The sequence below is a fragment of the Calypte anna genome, chromosome 1 (genome assembly GCF_003957555.1).
Source record: "Calypte anna isolate BGI_N300 chromosome 1, bCalAnn1_v1.p, whole genome shotgun sequence".
Classification (NCBI taxonomy): Eukaryota; Metazoa; Chordata; class Aves; order Apodiformes; family Trochilidae; genus Calypte; species Calypte anna.
The window spans coordinates 137,216,068-137,232,263 of record NC_044244.1 but is presented as its reverse complement, the minus strand read 5'-3'; the positions used below and the strand labels follow the sequence as shown (position 1 = coordinate 137,232,263).

Genomic DNA, 16,196 nt, shown 5'->3' with positions numbered 1-16,196 from the left:
GATCACAGACTGGACTCGGAGGTCTTTTCCAGCCTCCATAATTCTCTGATTCTGTGAAATTCTACTTAATTTTTTTTTGTCCAAAGCCAAGTGCAGTGATGCCTGAGTCTCTGGTGAAGCTCTCCAAAACTGTTCCACTACAAACAATATTGTAAACCTTTATAAAGTTATTCTAGTTTGCCTTATGTTACGGTCAACATTAGCGTCATATGATTAGGAGAATGAATTTGCGTATATAGTCCTTTGTAGTTCAGTGCAATAGTATTTTTTTTAGCCTGGATCTGAGGCTAAACTGAAGCACTTTGTTCTTTTGCCTGATGATGCCTCCTTAGCTGAGAAATGGAACTGGGAGGAGTAGAGAAGCCCCATGGGTTGGATAAATGGATTTAATGTAATAACAAAACCATTACAAACACCAACATAAAGTATATGAGCTTATACTCACCCTTGTTCTCAGGAGCATCAGGAAGCATCTGTCTACCCTGCTCCAGCATATCTCCCCTTTTGTAATGACCATGATGCAAGTTGTATGGGACTCATCTATCAGTCAGCTCCCAGCTGTCTCAGGGCTATTAGTGGCCTGCGCTCCATAGCCGGCACATGGTTCTGTCCCTGTGAAACCAGGACAAATAAAAATGTCTCATTTCACCTACAGTAATGAAGTTGGCATAGCTGTTCTTTACAAGAAAAATCTGTTTGTTGAAGCTGGATAAACTCATTTGTATGCTTCTGATCAAAGCTTTTCTGCTTAGTACTTTCTGACTAGCAAGTATTGTGATGGATGCAGGTGCTTAGTAGGGTTAGTGACCCCTTTAGTCCTTCTTAGTACCATGACACATGTGGAAGGCAGAAACTGAAGATGAAGGTCATTCCTTCAGAGTAATGAATGTCATTTTCTATCATAGGAAAGGTCGATTCTACCCTTACAATTCACTTAGGAAGCATGCAGAACATGTACAGTGATGCTGCTGGGAAATAAAGATAACTGATATAGAGGAGGGTGATTTTACTGCACTATTTTGTAAAAGTGAGTGGTTATATTGATGATTTGTGTTTAGCATTAAGAAGACCATATGTTTGTGTCTTGTTTTAAGTGTTAGAGAATCCATGTATACAAAATGGAGGGGGGGTGAGCTATTCCAACCAACAAATTTTAGTTGATGTTGACCTTGCAGCATGTTTCTAAAACTTTATTTATGGATTTCTATATTTGCCAGTGGGTACATGATAGCTTGAACGTTTATGCTAGCTTCTATGTTTGTAGCATTTTGAAACAGATTTAGTTTTTTTCTTTTCTCCAGCTAAATTGTAACAGGAAGCTTTTTTTAATGTTTCTTTATCACTAGCCTATCATCCTGTGCTGGGTGAACTACTACTTGCCCCTGTGCTCACAGTGGCTTACACAGTTGTAGCCCCTGATAGGATTTAAATACAAAACTTGCAGACTTTTATTGTTGTCATTTGTTCTTCTTTTATGGTCCTTACCTATCTACATAAAGATTTGCACAACCATTCACACAGTCATTTTCAATTAATGGCACCACTGCTTAATTACAAAGCTAGCTAAAAGCTTCTTAGCAGGCACTATTAAATGTCGTAACACTTTTTTCTTTACCTTACATAAAAGGAAGAGATACAGAGGTCAATTTCAAGGTGCTTTTGTTCCTGTCCTCCAGCAGGTGCTGTTGCAATCACCCAAACAGTTGATCCTCTAGGAGAGGTTTCCACAGTTCTGGCTTGAGGAGAGTTGCCTGCTATATTAAATAACTGATGATTTAGTTCTAGAGCACACAGGGTTATCAACCAAGCTAGATAGATGGCTTTGTCTGCATGTCTGAGCTTGCCTGATGAAATTCCAAGACAAAAAAATTCTGGTTTTTTTAGATCCAGTAGTTGAAAGAGAGGAGGTGGGAGGAGAAGTAACTGTTCCTTTATCAACATTCTCAGCTTGATGTCTCAAATGGGACCAGTTTAGGGAATAAATCTATTCACCTTTCTGAAATCCAACATACTTTAAATGTTTTGGAAAAGAAGCAATGTTTTGAACTGGTCTAAAGCTTGGTACTCTAAAGATTCCTTCCTAGACAGAGGGGAAAAATCCTGGAGCTGCCTTGCTGCCTGATCCCTTTGATGGCCATCTGACACTTGGCTCTTGCTGAGCCTTTTCATCACAGAAAATGCCTTTGTGAATATAGGAGGAAATATGTTGAGGCAAACCAGAGTTGGACAGTCAAGACCAGGTCTCTGGCAAGGAAAACTTTCTTTGTCTCCCATCTCCTCTTTGTCACATTAAAGCAATTGCCATCTGGTAAACAAAGTGAGGAAGAAGGACCAGGGGAAGAAAAGTGTCTTCCCTTTTTACTTTTCTCTCTTCTTTCTTTTTTTTCCTCCTTTGTTTTTCTCTCCTTTAAATTTTCCATTCTTTTTTCATGTTTGTTTTTTTTTTTTTTTTTTTTTGAGCACTATCCATTACACTTTTTGATTAAAAATGAATAAAATTGACATTTGTTAGAAACCTTTGAGGGGCTGCATTTTGTTTGTGTTTGTTCCTAGCTAACATATTGCCACTTGAATAATCACAGGCGTAGCTGTATTCCAATGCAGAAAAAAAGGGTAGTTTTTTGCTCTGTCTATCTGAATTGCCACATGCTTTTGAAGGTGGCATTCTTGTCACAGCTGCTATGTGGCTAAATTCAGGTATTTAAAAACAACAAAAATGGATGGAGGTAGGGAGGTAGGAAAATGGTCACTTCTGCTTTGACAGTCTAGGACTGGGTTACTCAGAACCACAGTGCTTTTGAAGTGGCAGTTTCTCTGCAAAAATTCCCCCACAGTCTGTTTAAAACTAGATTTAGAAAGGGTTGTGAAAGAATAGGTAGAACACCATAAAATTTGGGTCAGAGTTCAACTTTGGGTTGGCTGCAGGTGGCTTTAGCTCTTAATTTGATAATTTTTCTGAGCCACTATCCTTGAATTACCTGCTACCTGCAAGCAGCTGTCAGCAGCTTCTCTTGAGCATTTCTTTGATCAGCTTCTAGTCTGCCCCTTTTGTTTGGTTTCATGACTGTACCCCCCATTGGGAATGAGATGTTTAAGTTCAGAGGCATAACTGGAAGCAGCCATATAGTTAATCTATATTGGTGGCTCACCTGTAGGAGGCATGTCAAAATTCAGCAGACCAATTGTACTTTACCCCATGTTACATCTTTGCATTAGTACCAAAACACAGGACGTTCTGCAAAATAATTTGATTAAATGTTATTCATCTCTGAAGCTTACAGTATCAATAGAGCCCAAAATAAGGAGAAACTGTGCCACACCACACTTCCTCACATAGAACAATTAGTAATTTTCATGTTACAGAGAGAAATCAAAAAGTCAATTGTATTAGCAATGTTCTTTGAGTCAACTCTGAGCTGGGAGCTCAATTTTTCCATCACTCACTGCTTCAGACTGTCCGTGGATATTAAAAGCATTACTACTAGATGTTGCCATCTCTGAAAAACTCTTAATTTTGCTCTGTAGTTGATAGTGAATGGAAATACCAGTTTCTGTTGATATGAGAGAAAATAACAGAGCTGTATGCTAAATGAAATTGTATTTCTCTGTGCTTTTTTATGTGAGAGTAAGTCCTCACCAATGTGACACATGTGACACATATGCCACTGTTTTATCTCTAGCTTTTGGGGCTGTTTTGACATTGTACAGGCAGCTGCTCATCTCTGCTCTACATTAACAGCTGTAGACCAAAGAGAGAATGTGTACATATACAAAATCCCATGTTTACCAGGAGTAATGCTTATTCACCATAATACATGGTGAATATGTAGTATTTTGTGGCATTTGCTTGATCATTCTAACTGTAAAATACGACTCTGTCAAGACAGTAAAATGTGGAGGTGATGGACTCAAGTAGATTGGCTTAGGAGCTGATCTTGTGTTTGTGGTGATCATTAATTACTCTGTGTGATGTGGTTTGACTTGAAATTATTTCTCCTTGGTTTTTTTGCTGTTGACTTTGTAAGCTTAAGCAGTGAATAGAATGTAATAGCAAATTATTTTTCTGGGTTGTGATCTTGCCCAGTAGACTTTAAAACAGCAGTTAGTCTAAAAAAATGTGACTCTGCATGCAAGCACACTTAAGTAAGGATTCAGGAAGATAGTAGGCTAAATATTTTACCTTGGCAATTTACCAGTATTTTTAAAGCATCATTATCAGAACATGAGCTTATCTTTAAAAGGCTGTAGTGTTTTAATATAGAGGCATGTGTTTTTGAAGGCTTTTAACTACTTTAACTTTTTTCATTGCTTAAAGGATTGTTGGAAAGTGATGGTGCCTTCCACATAGATAAATCAAGTCACTTACAAACACTGTCACCTAACTGCTCTGCTTTTTGACATTAGAAGTAGAGCAGGAAGCAAGGATTGTGTGCTTCCTTTATCAAATGAAACACATTCCTCTAACATTTTGGTGTTCTCAGCTAGTTAAGAATAGATGGAAACTATTTTTTCATATTTTTTTCCAGCTAATTGTACCTGATATACAGCCTGTGCTGCTTAAGCAAGTATTATATTCAAATGAAAGAGAAAATTTGGAGCAAAATTGGATTTTATTTTGTTTTTTTTTTATTTGAAGGTCAAGGATGCTTCCACTCTGGTTTTGGTAGAAAAATTAATTTAAAACTGGAGAAAAAAAACTCATTGTGTCACAGATCCTGTGAAAGTTAAACACAAGAGATGGCTAATGGTAATCAGTACATTGTCAAAATCCAGCTTCGTTTTATATTGTTGTCATTTTCTCTTGCTTGTTAATTATAAAGCAACAGAAAATAGGCAAAACAAAAATGTTCTGAGTGTATCATTTGACTGATAGTGTTCTATTCCTCAGGCAACACATCCTTATAGCATGCAATATTGTCTTCTGTCAGAATACCAGCTAGCCTTGAGTTTTCCAGGTTCTTTCAAGTTTCAGGGCTGAGTCTTCTTAAAAGCCCCAAACTTTCCTTCTTTAACGCAACCAATTACTTTCCCTTCTTCCCTTCTAAGTCTTAGATCACCTTTTGTGTACTTTTCTTGGATGATCTTGTAGAGGATTTGTTCTGTTTCTTTCTTAAGGGTTTGTCTCTTTCAATTGATCTTATATTTACTTTTTTTTTTTTTCCTTAACCAGGTTATCCAGTAGTTGTGGCTGTGATTTGTTATACATGGAATACAGAAAGACTTTTTTATATTTATTATAAGGTTATGAAAGGCTTGTAGGTTGAGCTTTCCAAATATCATCTGCTGCTTGTGAAAATTAATCCAGTTTTTATTGGTTTGCTTTTACCTCAATTTAACAGAAAAACCTTTCCCCCTTTTTTCCTGTAATACCTGTAACCTTTGCGTCCTTACCTTATGCAACACATTGTGCAGCCTGATACACTCAAGCTATTCTTAAATTAGGATTTGCTTAATGTTTTCAAGATTACCAATGGCAATCAACCAATATTCTTTTACATTTCATGTGCAAGACAGATTCTGGTATATTACATAGCTGTATTTTTCCAGTTCTTGAAATTTGCTGGGATGAGCTGAGCTCTTTGAAGTTCCAAAGCACAGACACAGCACCTTTCCTGGTGGCCTCTTACAAAATCAAAGTTGATCAGAATCCTGTGCAGTTGTTTTCCTTGTATCAAATGCTGTTTGTGATACCCATACATGTCTTCTGAGCTACCTTGATAGAATTGACTTCCATATGCTTGGAAGCCTCAGAAAAGAGGCTTTTATGAAAATAGGTAAATAGCTGAAAATAAGAAAATAAGCATGGCTATGGGATGAGCAGACAGCAAAGTGCAATTGATTTAGCTTAAGATAGAAATAAACCAAAGCAGAAGAAGCTGGAGAGAGAAGGAAATCCTGATAGATGATACATTTGGCCTTTGAATTTTGAATAAAAGCTGTTACAGCCTATATTCTCTTTTCTCTGTGTTCACGTGTGCTGGGAATAATTGTTGAATTAAGAATCTCAGAATCACAGGATGGTTTGGATCGGGAGGGCCCTTAAAGACCATCTAGTGCCAACCCCTCCTGCCATAGACAGAGATACCTCCTACTAGACCAGGTTGCTCAAGGCCCCTTTAGGTTTGTTTACACTGCAATCCCAGAAATGCATCAAATTTATTTAGTGAAGATTGGGACCTACACTGGGCAATCTGAGTGTACCCAAGACACCATGTTTTAAATTAGCTTAGGCTTCATTATAGTTTCAGTGATTTCAAGGCATGGTCTACTGTGTTGGTTAATTATAGTTAATAACTGGGGAGGCTGGAATCTCTTTACTGGTGAGGCTCTGGGGTTTTTTGATGAAGATAAGTATACTTGTTTGCTTGGGATTCCATTTGAGAAAAATATTCTGATGGTGGTAGTCACTTAAAAACTTGAGGGTAATTGAATGGTGCATATACCTTCAGAGCTTCTGAAGATCTCTGAAGTATTCCTAACTCAAGTTTTAGAAGTTAAAACTGTAAGCACCCAGGCAGACTTCTGCATCTGTGTCAGTAGTGTTGCTATATACAGGGCTTTACTTTTTGTTTTACTAGAAAATAGGTCTTGCTTTGGATTACAATAGGTTTTGTCTACCTACATATTATTTGTAGTAAGCAAGATAGGAAGTGCTGAGTTCCAGTGTTAGGAAATGCAGAAAGAAATACTTCTTACATGACCCTGATGTTTTCTTATTTTATATATTATATAGTAATATAGTTACTATACTAATAATTACATAGTAATAATAATGTTTTCTTTCCCTCCTGCTTTTTGGTAGTGGACCAGATCTATCATCTAGCATCCCCTGCTTCTCCTCCAAATTATATGTATAATCCTATAAAAACATTAAAGACCAACACTATTGGGACACTAAACATGCTGGGTAAGTGGAAATTTTTTTTTTTTACTTAACATTGTTAGAAATAATATAACCTTAAGAGAGTTACTGTAGGGAGAGGAGGATTGGGCTGATGAGTTGAACATTTTTAAAAGTTGATTCTTCAAGAAAAATAAGGATTTTTTTTCCCCCCTCTTTGAAGATGTTTGTACTTTTCCTTTGGATATATCTGCAGATGAACTCTGGCAATGTGTAAGCTCAGCTAGCAAAGCCCAAGAACTTCATGCTTGTAACTTGGCTATAGAGTAATAACTCTGCAGTAATTACAGAAGACATGAGAACAATTAAAAGATTATGGGATTTTTGTAGCAAAGTTGTGTCCAGTTCTCACTTTGGTGACTGACACATTCCCATGTTTGCTATGAGTAACTGGTTTTTTCCATCACAGCAAATGTTGGACTAGGTGGAACAGCATTGGCTCTGTAAATCCCAGACATCAAGAGCACTGCAACTTCTGTGCAAGAATGTTTAATGTGTAGCTTCATGCTAGTTAGAAGGCAATACTTTCAGCTTTGTGTATTTGTTTGATGCTGGGAATGTGCCTGTAAAAGAAGACCTCAAGCCTTCTCTTTTTTTCTCCCTTTTTCTCCCATCTTTGAGCCATTTGGCATATGCTGTAGCTTGAATGGGGTGTCAGTGACTATAAGCATTACTGGGAGGCAAAAAATCTGCCGGGCATTAGCTCAGATGAGATTCTCACTTGAGTAATAATCCAGTGAGTACAATTCCAAGAATTAAGACGGATTTCTTTGATTTGCCATGCCAACTTGAAGGCCAGAATGTCATTCAGATGTAATGCAGAGTAATCTCAAGTGATGGGTAGGATCATTTGGGCTGTTTAGAGGGACGTAGTAAAAGGAAAATGATTGATTTTGTCCTGTCACATTTTATTCTGTATCAGTTTCTCTGTGTAGTTTGTCTTTAAGTTTTGGTACTTATAATATGGTGTGGTGTATCAAGATCCATATTTCATAACTGAGAAGGTTTATGCTCACTTGGCCTTTATTTAGAGTGTAATATATGAAGTTCTTGGATCTTGGTTCAGTGTAATTTTTAGTCCCAGAAGCAAACACATCAGACATGTTGGTGCTGCTCTGCCGGTTCTGAAGTCTTCTACTTTGGAAGCGAGAGCTACAGATGTGATTTACAGCTAGATTTGTCCAGTCAGAGAAATTGAATTCTCTTAAAAAACATGTAAAATGGGATCACACGAAAGCAGTTAATGTGACTGAAAGATTCTTTAGCTTGGTCTAATTCTGTTCTTCTTTCCATGTCCAAAATTTAGGATTAGCCAAACGTGTTGGAGCACGGCTGCTGCTGGCCTCTACATCAGAGGTATATGGAGGTAAGAGGGATAAAGCAGTGTCTAGAGCTCTTTACACATGACTGTGTAAAAAGGCATTTACAAGCCTTTCTGGGGGATAATTGGTAGATTTTTATCGTTGTCTTAGCTTGGTTTCTTTATCAGATGTACTTCTCACAGCTTAAAACACTGGCATTAGTACTTTCTTTAAATCTATAGTCAGAGTGGTGGAAGGAGGCTCAGACTTTGTAACTTTCCTATGTCTCTGTTTATGGCTCTTTTTTAAAAGGGCTTGAGGGGGAACTCTTATTCAAATCCACATGCCATAATGAAAGAAAACCTGTGAAGAAAGATAATTTCAGTAGCAAATCTGCTTCTGTCTTCCCTGATTGTATTGTTACAATTTAGCAATCACCTAGTGTGTGCAGCAGGGTGCAAGAAACAAGGACATAACCTTCAAGCTAAGAAAACAGCAGTTGTGCGTGCATGCCATTGTGTTTTATCTTAAAATCTAATATTGAGCAATGGTGCCATCTCTCTCCTCTTTCCTTTTGCTGTTACTAAGTGAAGTAGTGAGAGAATAAATGACTGACAGAACTCCTAGCTGGGTACAACTAGAATCTGTAGTACTTCCCCGAGGTGAGTGGCAGACTGTGTGCCTACTGGAGAAACTTTCTGCTGTTGTGAGCTTTTGTCTGGCTGACAGTGTTGCAAGGTTGATGGAGATAAACAGGCACAGTCACCTTCTCAACGTTAGTAGTTGTGCTATAATTCAGTTTAAAAAACAAATAAGCAAACAAAAATACTTGTCTTTAACAAGATGTATAGAAGTTCTATGAGGAAAAAGTGAGAAAGACAAAAAACATGTGTCAAGGAGCACACTTCTGGTGGAATAACTTCAGTCAGGAAGATTTAAAGCAAATACCTGAGCATGAAATCCACTAAGGTGACATGCAGCAAAATAAGTGGCTTTAGCATGTGCAGCATTCCTACTGCCTCCATTGCTTTTCATTATCCATTATCATGTTCCACAGAGAGAAATGGTAGCCCCAAGCACTCTCTGTAATTGAACAAACTCCTCTCTGCAACAGGAGACCAACAGGTGAAAAAATACCCAAGTTTTAGAGCATCCTTGCTCTGTAGCAATCTGCTTCCTGAAGTGGAGAACTTGAAACTCCCATGATCAGGCTTTGTTGTGTCAGTGGAGAGAGTCTAGTCGTATCATCCTCTGACTGAACAGACAAAGTCATTTTGCTGAAAAATAAAGGACAGAAAATTAAGTCAGAAAATGTTAGCCAACTGGTTCCAGAGCAGTTCTCAAAGTAATGTTGTTTACAGATCTTCCTAGTGATTCATAAGGCTGCCTCTGCTAGAAAGGAGACAGAAAGTGAGGTGGCTTTCCAGACTGCAGCACCTTCTAGTGCTCTTTTAAGGATGCTATAGGAGTTTGTAGTCATGTAAAAACTCTCTGCATTTGTCACTGCTCTGTGGCTGATTTGGAAGGAACTCATCTGTAGTCATGTCAGTGAGCAGCATAAAAGCTGAAAGGGTTAATCAGAAAACTTTGAGCTGTGCAGATAATCAGCACAGCTTGGAGAAAAGTAACAAAGTGATTGTATTGCTTCAAGCCTATAGAGGAAACACACTGGTACCTGCACGCTCAGCTTTCTAGATTTTTCTTTTTTTGGTTGGTTCTGTAATCATGAAGCACGTTTGTACTGGATCAAAGCAAGAGATTTTCTAATCTGATTGTGCCAGTGATAATAAAAATGTTTAGGATAAAACAAGAAACATAGCAAGTACATTTTGGTACAGCACTCTACTTTCCTCTTTAAGAAAAACAGTATTTCTTAATTACGCTCATTTTTCTTTCATTGTTTCTTAGTTTTACAAAACTTGCAGATGCTTTACATTTTTTCCAAATGCAGTAAAAAGTGCTGCCTATGTAGCCTATAATATTTCCTCGGAATTACATTAGATTAGAGTCTTATGTGTTCCCTTAAGGTAGACTGTCTTTGCAGAGAAGAGCTGAATTTAATCCTCTGTTCACCCACTCCTTCAGGGGAAAGCAGATGGCGTCTGTTTTTTGCTTGTACTCAATTGTCTTACCTGAGGTCTCAGGTGTCTTACCTAGAGCCTCTCACCTGCTGTAAATGTCATTTTAAATGTTCTAGTGAATATTCTTCTAAGGAATAGTGTTGAAACTTGATATCTTTTAAATGCATAGTTCTGAAAGCTGTTAAGCTGTACCTAGCACTAGTGATCTCCTAAAAGATTCATTATATTTAGTCACCTTTTTGATAAAAGATCATTTAAGGTTTTGGTTTTTTTCCCCTTAGATCCTGAAGTTCACCCTCAAAATGAGGATTACTGGGGCCATGTGAATCCAATAGGTCCACGAGCCTGCTATGATGAAGGAAAGCGGGTTGCAGAGACCATGTGCTATGCATACATGAAGCAGGTATTAAACTTGTATCAGATACAGTGGATTTTCTGTAATCATGAAAGACAAATGTGTGGCAAATATGAAATATGTGAATTTGGAGATAAGAGCAGAAAAGAGAATGGCTTGAGTTAAGCATTCCTGCTGTAGCTGTGAAATCTGTTTTCTTTAATCAAAAGTTTTATTGCTCCCATCTGTTGTGGGTTTTTTTAGATGAGTAGTGTACTTCAAGAAAATGGGCTCTCTTCTTCTTCACATATTATTTCTTTCAGTATTGTAAACAGTTCTTAGAGTAATCTGTGGTGACCTTAATAATTTGGGAGCCAGGTAGTAACATCGCCCTAACTTAGTCCTTTGCTTCCAAGTGCTTTGTTGAATAGGGCCAGTACTGATAATGTGAAATGAACATAACTGAAATCAGAATATACAGGGAAAAATGAAGAAGTTCTTTAATGAGTACCCATATAGGAACAATGTATTTTAAAACACTTCAGAAAGGTTTTAAAATTACGTAGGTGTAGATACAGACCTTGGTGAAAGTTACTAATACTTAGCTAAGTGGGTACTAATGATAAGCTAACACAGTATCTACTCTCTATCTGCATCTGAATCTTATCTCAGCTAATTGCTGTTCAGCTATTCTCTGGGAGTCTGTGTGATTAGAAAGTGTGGGATGCTATAAAAAAAATTTATCATTGTTTCTTGGTGTTAACGACCTTCATATACAAAGGTGTAAATCAATCAAAGGTACATTCTGTAGAATCTTAAACCTTTAAGTAATAAAATATTAAAGACTTTCAAAACAGAATTAAACTTAAATGGTAGGACTGTCAGTACAGTATTTTAGTTCACAGGTTCTATTAATTTTCTCTTGTCTCTTCTGCCAGACAGAGGAGGCAGCAGAGATGTGTGTCTCTTTTTGTTCTCTTTAAAATCATTTAAGGTACAAATCTTGTTCGGGAAGATGTCTTCTATACTTCACTGTAGCAAAATATCCCTTGTGGGTCTAGAAATCCATTCACAGCTGAATGTTGAAGTTTTTATGAGAAGTTGTTGTGTTATAGGGTGTTGAATTTTTTGCAAGTCTGTGGTACACACTGCACTATTATTTTAGAATGGCAAGACTATTGGTAATTTTTAAAATCATGAGCTGTATCTTAAAGCCACAGCATGAGTTATGATAATACTATCTCATAAATTTTATGTTATCTTAACAAAAGATAGTGAAGATTTGTAAGGTGGAACTGCAGTGCACACATGCATTAAGTGAAAACTCATGATGGAAATGCGTAGTAGGGGCAGCTCTCTGAGATATTTCTTGTACTTTATTTTGGTCTAGTGAAGCTGCCCAAGCTTTTACCACATTCAGGTTCATATTGGAGCACTGCAGAGCTGGGTTTTTTTTCAGAGGTTAAATAACACACCATTAGTAGAAGAAAAAACATTATCTAGTGGAAAGGTCTGACTTCTGCTATGAAAATAAGTGCTGTGCTTTTAAGATGTTTTCAAACAAGAGTAACCCAGCACAAAGTAATTGGAATTATAGGATTTAAAGCTAAAATATTTCCATAATCTTACCAGCTACAGTAAAAGAAGAAACAGGTAAGCTTATTTCTACATTGTTTTGTCATTTTGTTTGAATATTCCCATCATCGTGCGCATTGTTAGGTACCTTAAATACCTAATCATGTTTCAACAAAATATAAAATAAAAATTAACTTCTACATTATGCTTGCAGGCAGAGCAGTTGAATTAGAGCAAACAGTTCTTGAATTTGGCCATAGACAACTCAAAATTTGCAGTTGTCAGAGTTCCTCAGTAGCCTGTCCTGACCAAGAGCCTTTTGGTCCACTTTTTACTGCTGGCAGTGTTGTTTTGTTCACTCATTTTGACCCTGTAGATAAAAAATTTCTTGACTTTGTCTTCTCTTTATCACTGCTGTATTTAAACAAGCCCAGAAATGCTTCCTTATCAAAGAGTCCAAGTAGCATTCACCTTCTTCATCCTTTTTTTTTTTTTCATGCAAACTGTGTGACTCTGCAAGCTTTAGTGGTGGCAAATGAGGTATCATTTCAAATTGCCTAAGAAGAGTTTAGATTTTCAAATAAAGAATTCCAGTGTATTCCTTTCATAAGCAAATAGGAGTCAACTGAGATATCATAACTATTAAGTATAACTTTTAGGCAGACAATTGTTTTGCTCTGCATTATAGAATATCGTCTAACCAGGACTGTGAAGACTCAAGGTACCAAAAAAATCTTAATAAGTAACAGAAAAAAGCATTTTCGAGGTGACTTTTTTTTTTTTATTAATGTGGGAGAATAACACCTGCAAACTGATTTTTAAATTTGTCAAATATTGAAGTTCATTGCAATTGCAGCATGAGGCTGATTTTGTTTTACAGTTAGTTGTACTTTCCCCCTAATCTTTAATTCACAAATTGAGCTTGCTTCAGTAATCATAAAAAGCCTTGATGTAAAATGTAGGAGTAATGAAGGCTGCTGATTGAATTGCAACTGAAAAGGCATTGAATAGTGAAAAACAGATAGTTATTGGGTTATTAGATAGAAAACAAATACCTGTATTAAATTAAAGTAGTTTGTTTGAATGTCTGTTGGGAGTTTATTCTGTATTCTCTAATTGTTGTTTGTTGTTATCTTCCTTGATACATAATATAGATTATTTTTAAGTATGCAGCACTCTCTTTTGGCACTGTCACATGATGTTTGCTTAGCAATTTGCTCAAGAAAAGATGCAGAATTTATGTTTCTAGTGGAAGAATGGAATTGAATTCTTTGTGGTTTTGGCAGCACAGGAAGAAAGAGGAAGCATTGCACCTCCTCAGTCCAAAGCTCAGACAACATTCTGATGGCAAAGATGGTGGTTACTGTTGGATGTAGTGAAAGCAGAATTGTAGTGCTAAATGTTGCCATGGATGCCTTAGCATTTTAGTAGCCATGCAGGAGAGTTTCACATCCAGGAATATTACTGAGGTGAAGGTTGGAGAGGTGAGTCTTTAAGATGCTACAGGCAGTCAGCCCCCCTGGGCACTGCATGTAAGGTAAAGCTGAGATGCTGCAGCCTCTCTCCCTGTTGACTGAGAGGGCATTGACACCCCTGACATGTCAGCACTGCAACTAGTGTCTCATCTGAATTACTGGCAGTGAAATTCAGAAAGAATGTTTAAAAATCACCCACAATTCCTTTCCTCTGCAAACTCTGAGAGGTCACACACTCAAGAGTTATATTAATATTCTCAATAAATATGGTGGTTCCTTTGAAAATTTCAAGTAGTGTTAGTCACTTTTATCTTGATTAACTGCATGGCTCACAGATAAGCTTTTACACTTGGGAAAAGAGAAACCACAGATAAAATTCCTTCCAGATAGTTCAATGAAGTTGTCTTGCAAATGATAATAATGTAGAGATTAAATTATCTAAGGTTTTGAAACTGGCTTGGTTCAGGTACCCTTGTACAGTCCTGCTTACAGCCTTGTCATTTTCTAAAACCTGCTGGTCTGCATTCTCTGTGCAGTTGGTTTAATGGATCTGCACATTTTCTAGTGAGTTGTTAGAGGCAAACCAGAGCATTCCACATGGTTCTGTACAAATGCAGAAATGGCATATAATTTTTCAAAGCTGTCAGTTGTTCAGTTGTTAACATTCAGTTGGAAGAAATGAGGTGAAAAGGGAAGAACACAACAGTAACTGAGGCAGTGTTACAAAAATGCAACCTGTTGCTTCACTGAGTTGTTAGAACTAGGAGCACCTCTGTAAATGAAAGTTTCATTACTTAATATCTGTTTCTAAATTGCATTATTGATTTATCTGAGTCATCAGAACTTCATAATGTGAACATAGCATGGATGTAATAGGTTTTATTCTGTCAGTGGAACAATGCCTTTTCCAAATAATATGAAAATAAAGGAGAAAAAAAAGCATATTCAGTTATAATGGTTTTGCTAATGCCCTGGTGTCTCTGCTGTTAAAAATTGCAAAATAACCTTATACAATAGACAAGGTTAGAAGACTGTATATCAATGAGCATCAAAGCTCTAGACTAAAAGAATACAGGCAATTTCTCAAGAAGAGTCTGAATACTTTCCATAGTCTCTGTGCTCTATTTCTTTTTTTTCTTTCCTGGCTGTGCTGTAAGAAATCCCATCTTCTGATTTCTCTCAGGTAATTAGAGAGCTCAGTTCTTTTTGATATTGCTGCAACATTGTGCAAATTGAATTTTGAAGTTGTGAAGACTTAAAACTTTTTTGGGGTTTGATTCACTTCAGTAAGTTCAGTCATCATTTGAATAAGACTATATCCATTTCAGCATTCACACTTTTTTATGCAAAAAGTGTGGGTTTCTCTGATGTTCTTTTCAATTTGTTACTTCTCTTATTTTTGGCTGTAATATGCATCCTCCTCATAAAGCCACTGTTCCTCTAAAGGCATTCATTAAGGCACTTCATTTCACCTCTTAACTGTAATTGTTACAATAATTCATGAGTATAACTCTGCAGAAGTCTGCTACAGAAATGACTAAAATTAAATTGTTTGAAGTATATATAGTTTTTTGCTTGCATGTATTTCTGACCTGTACTGGAAGTTGACTGGAAACTGTGATACAGCTCTCAATAATTAGAATTATTGCACTGGTTATGTTATTTGCTGCCTCGTGCCCAGAAGCCTTGTTGTGCTGTAAGATCCTGAAGTTAAAATCCCAGCAGGATTTTTATCCTGCCTGTTTTTTTCAAAGGTCTAGGTGCACTGAAGTGAGTACAAACACTTCCCCTTCCATTGGCAATGTCTCCTGTCCCAAGTGCTGGTGGAACAGGCTCCTGGCTGTTTACATTGGCCATGTACTATACATAACAGAGGTATGCAGGCTGGGGCAAGTGCTAGAAAAAACAGGACATACTTTCAGCAGGGAGGCAGAAATAATGGTATGAAGAGCCCTCGAAGAGAGATGTTGTACTTTGTCCTGGGAAGTGTGAAGCTTTAAGCATGGTGATACTTCAACCATAAGGTAGGAGTGCTGGAGCTGTACCTTCTTTGTGTTCAGGGACTAGCAGTATGCTGAAAAGCAGAGTCAGCTGTGATTGGCATTCCTAGTTTTCTTAGGAGCATTATTTCTTGTGAAATTCAGGTCTCAGCATTACTGTTCAGGCAAAACAGTTGTAAAACACTGTTAAAAACCAGGAATTGATCTCGTTTTGTTTATACAATAGACAGTAAAATACCTTGGATCAAGCCTTAGTGTTGAATATTGTAGCTTAAACATATTGCTGTGACCACAAATCAGGGTTTTAGGAATAAATGTAAGTTAGTGAATGATCTCTGAAACACATATAAAAGAATGTGAGTCAATAAGAAAGTGACTGGTAAAACAAGGGACTCAGGCAATAATCTCAGTAATTTTAGCTGAAACATTAATAAAGACTTCTGTCAGATCACAGTGATATCCAAACAACTGTTTGAGCTTTCCCTGGCAGATTTTTGTTTTCTTGGTGAATCCAGTTGTCTGCTGGAGA

The 16,196-nt window shown here is 37.1% G+C and overlaps 1 protein-coding gene across 1 annotated transcript in view; it reads left to right on the top strand.

The window, feature by feature from the left end:
• The window catches only part of UXS1 (UDP-glucuronate decarboxylase 1), a 64,040-nt gene that overhangs the window by 31,823 nt on the left and 16,021 nt on the right, over positions 1 to 16,196 (top strand). The window contains exons 7-9 of the mRNA XM_030456204.1: positions 6,803 to 6,907; positions 8,208 to 8,267; positions 10,565 to 10,686. Coding sequence (XP_030312064.1) covers positions 6,803 to 6,907; positions 8,208 to 8,267; positions 10,565 to 10,686 — 287 coding nt within the window. The remainder of the gene's footprint in view (positions 1 to 6,802; positions 6,908 to 8,207; positions 8,268 to 10,564; positions 10,687 to 16,196) is intronic.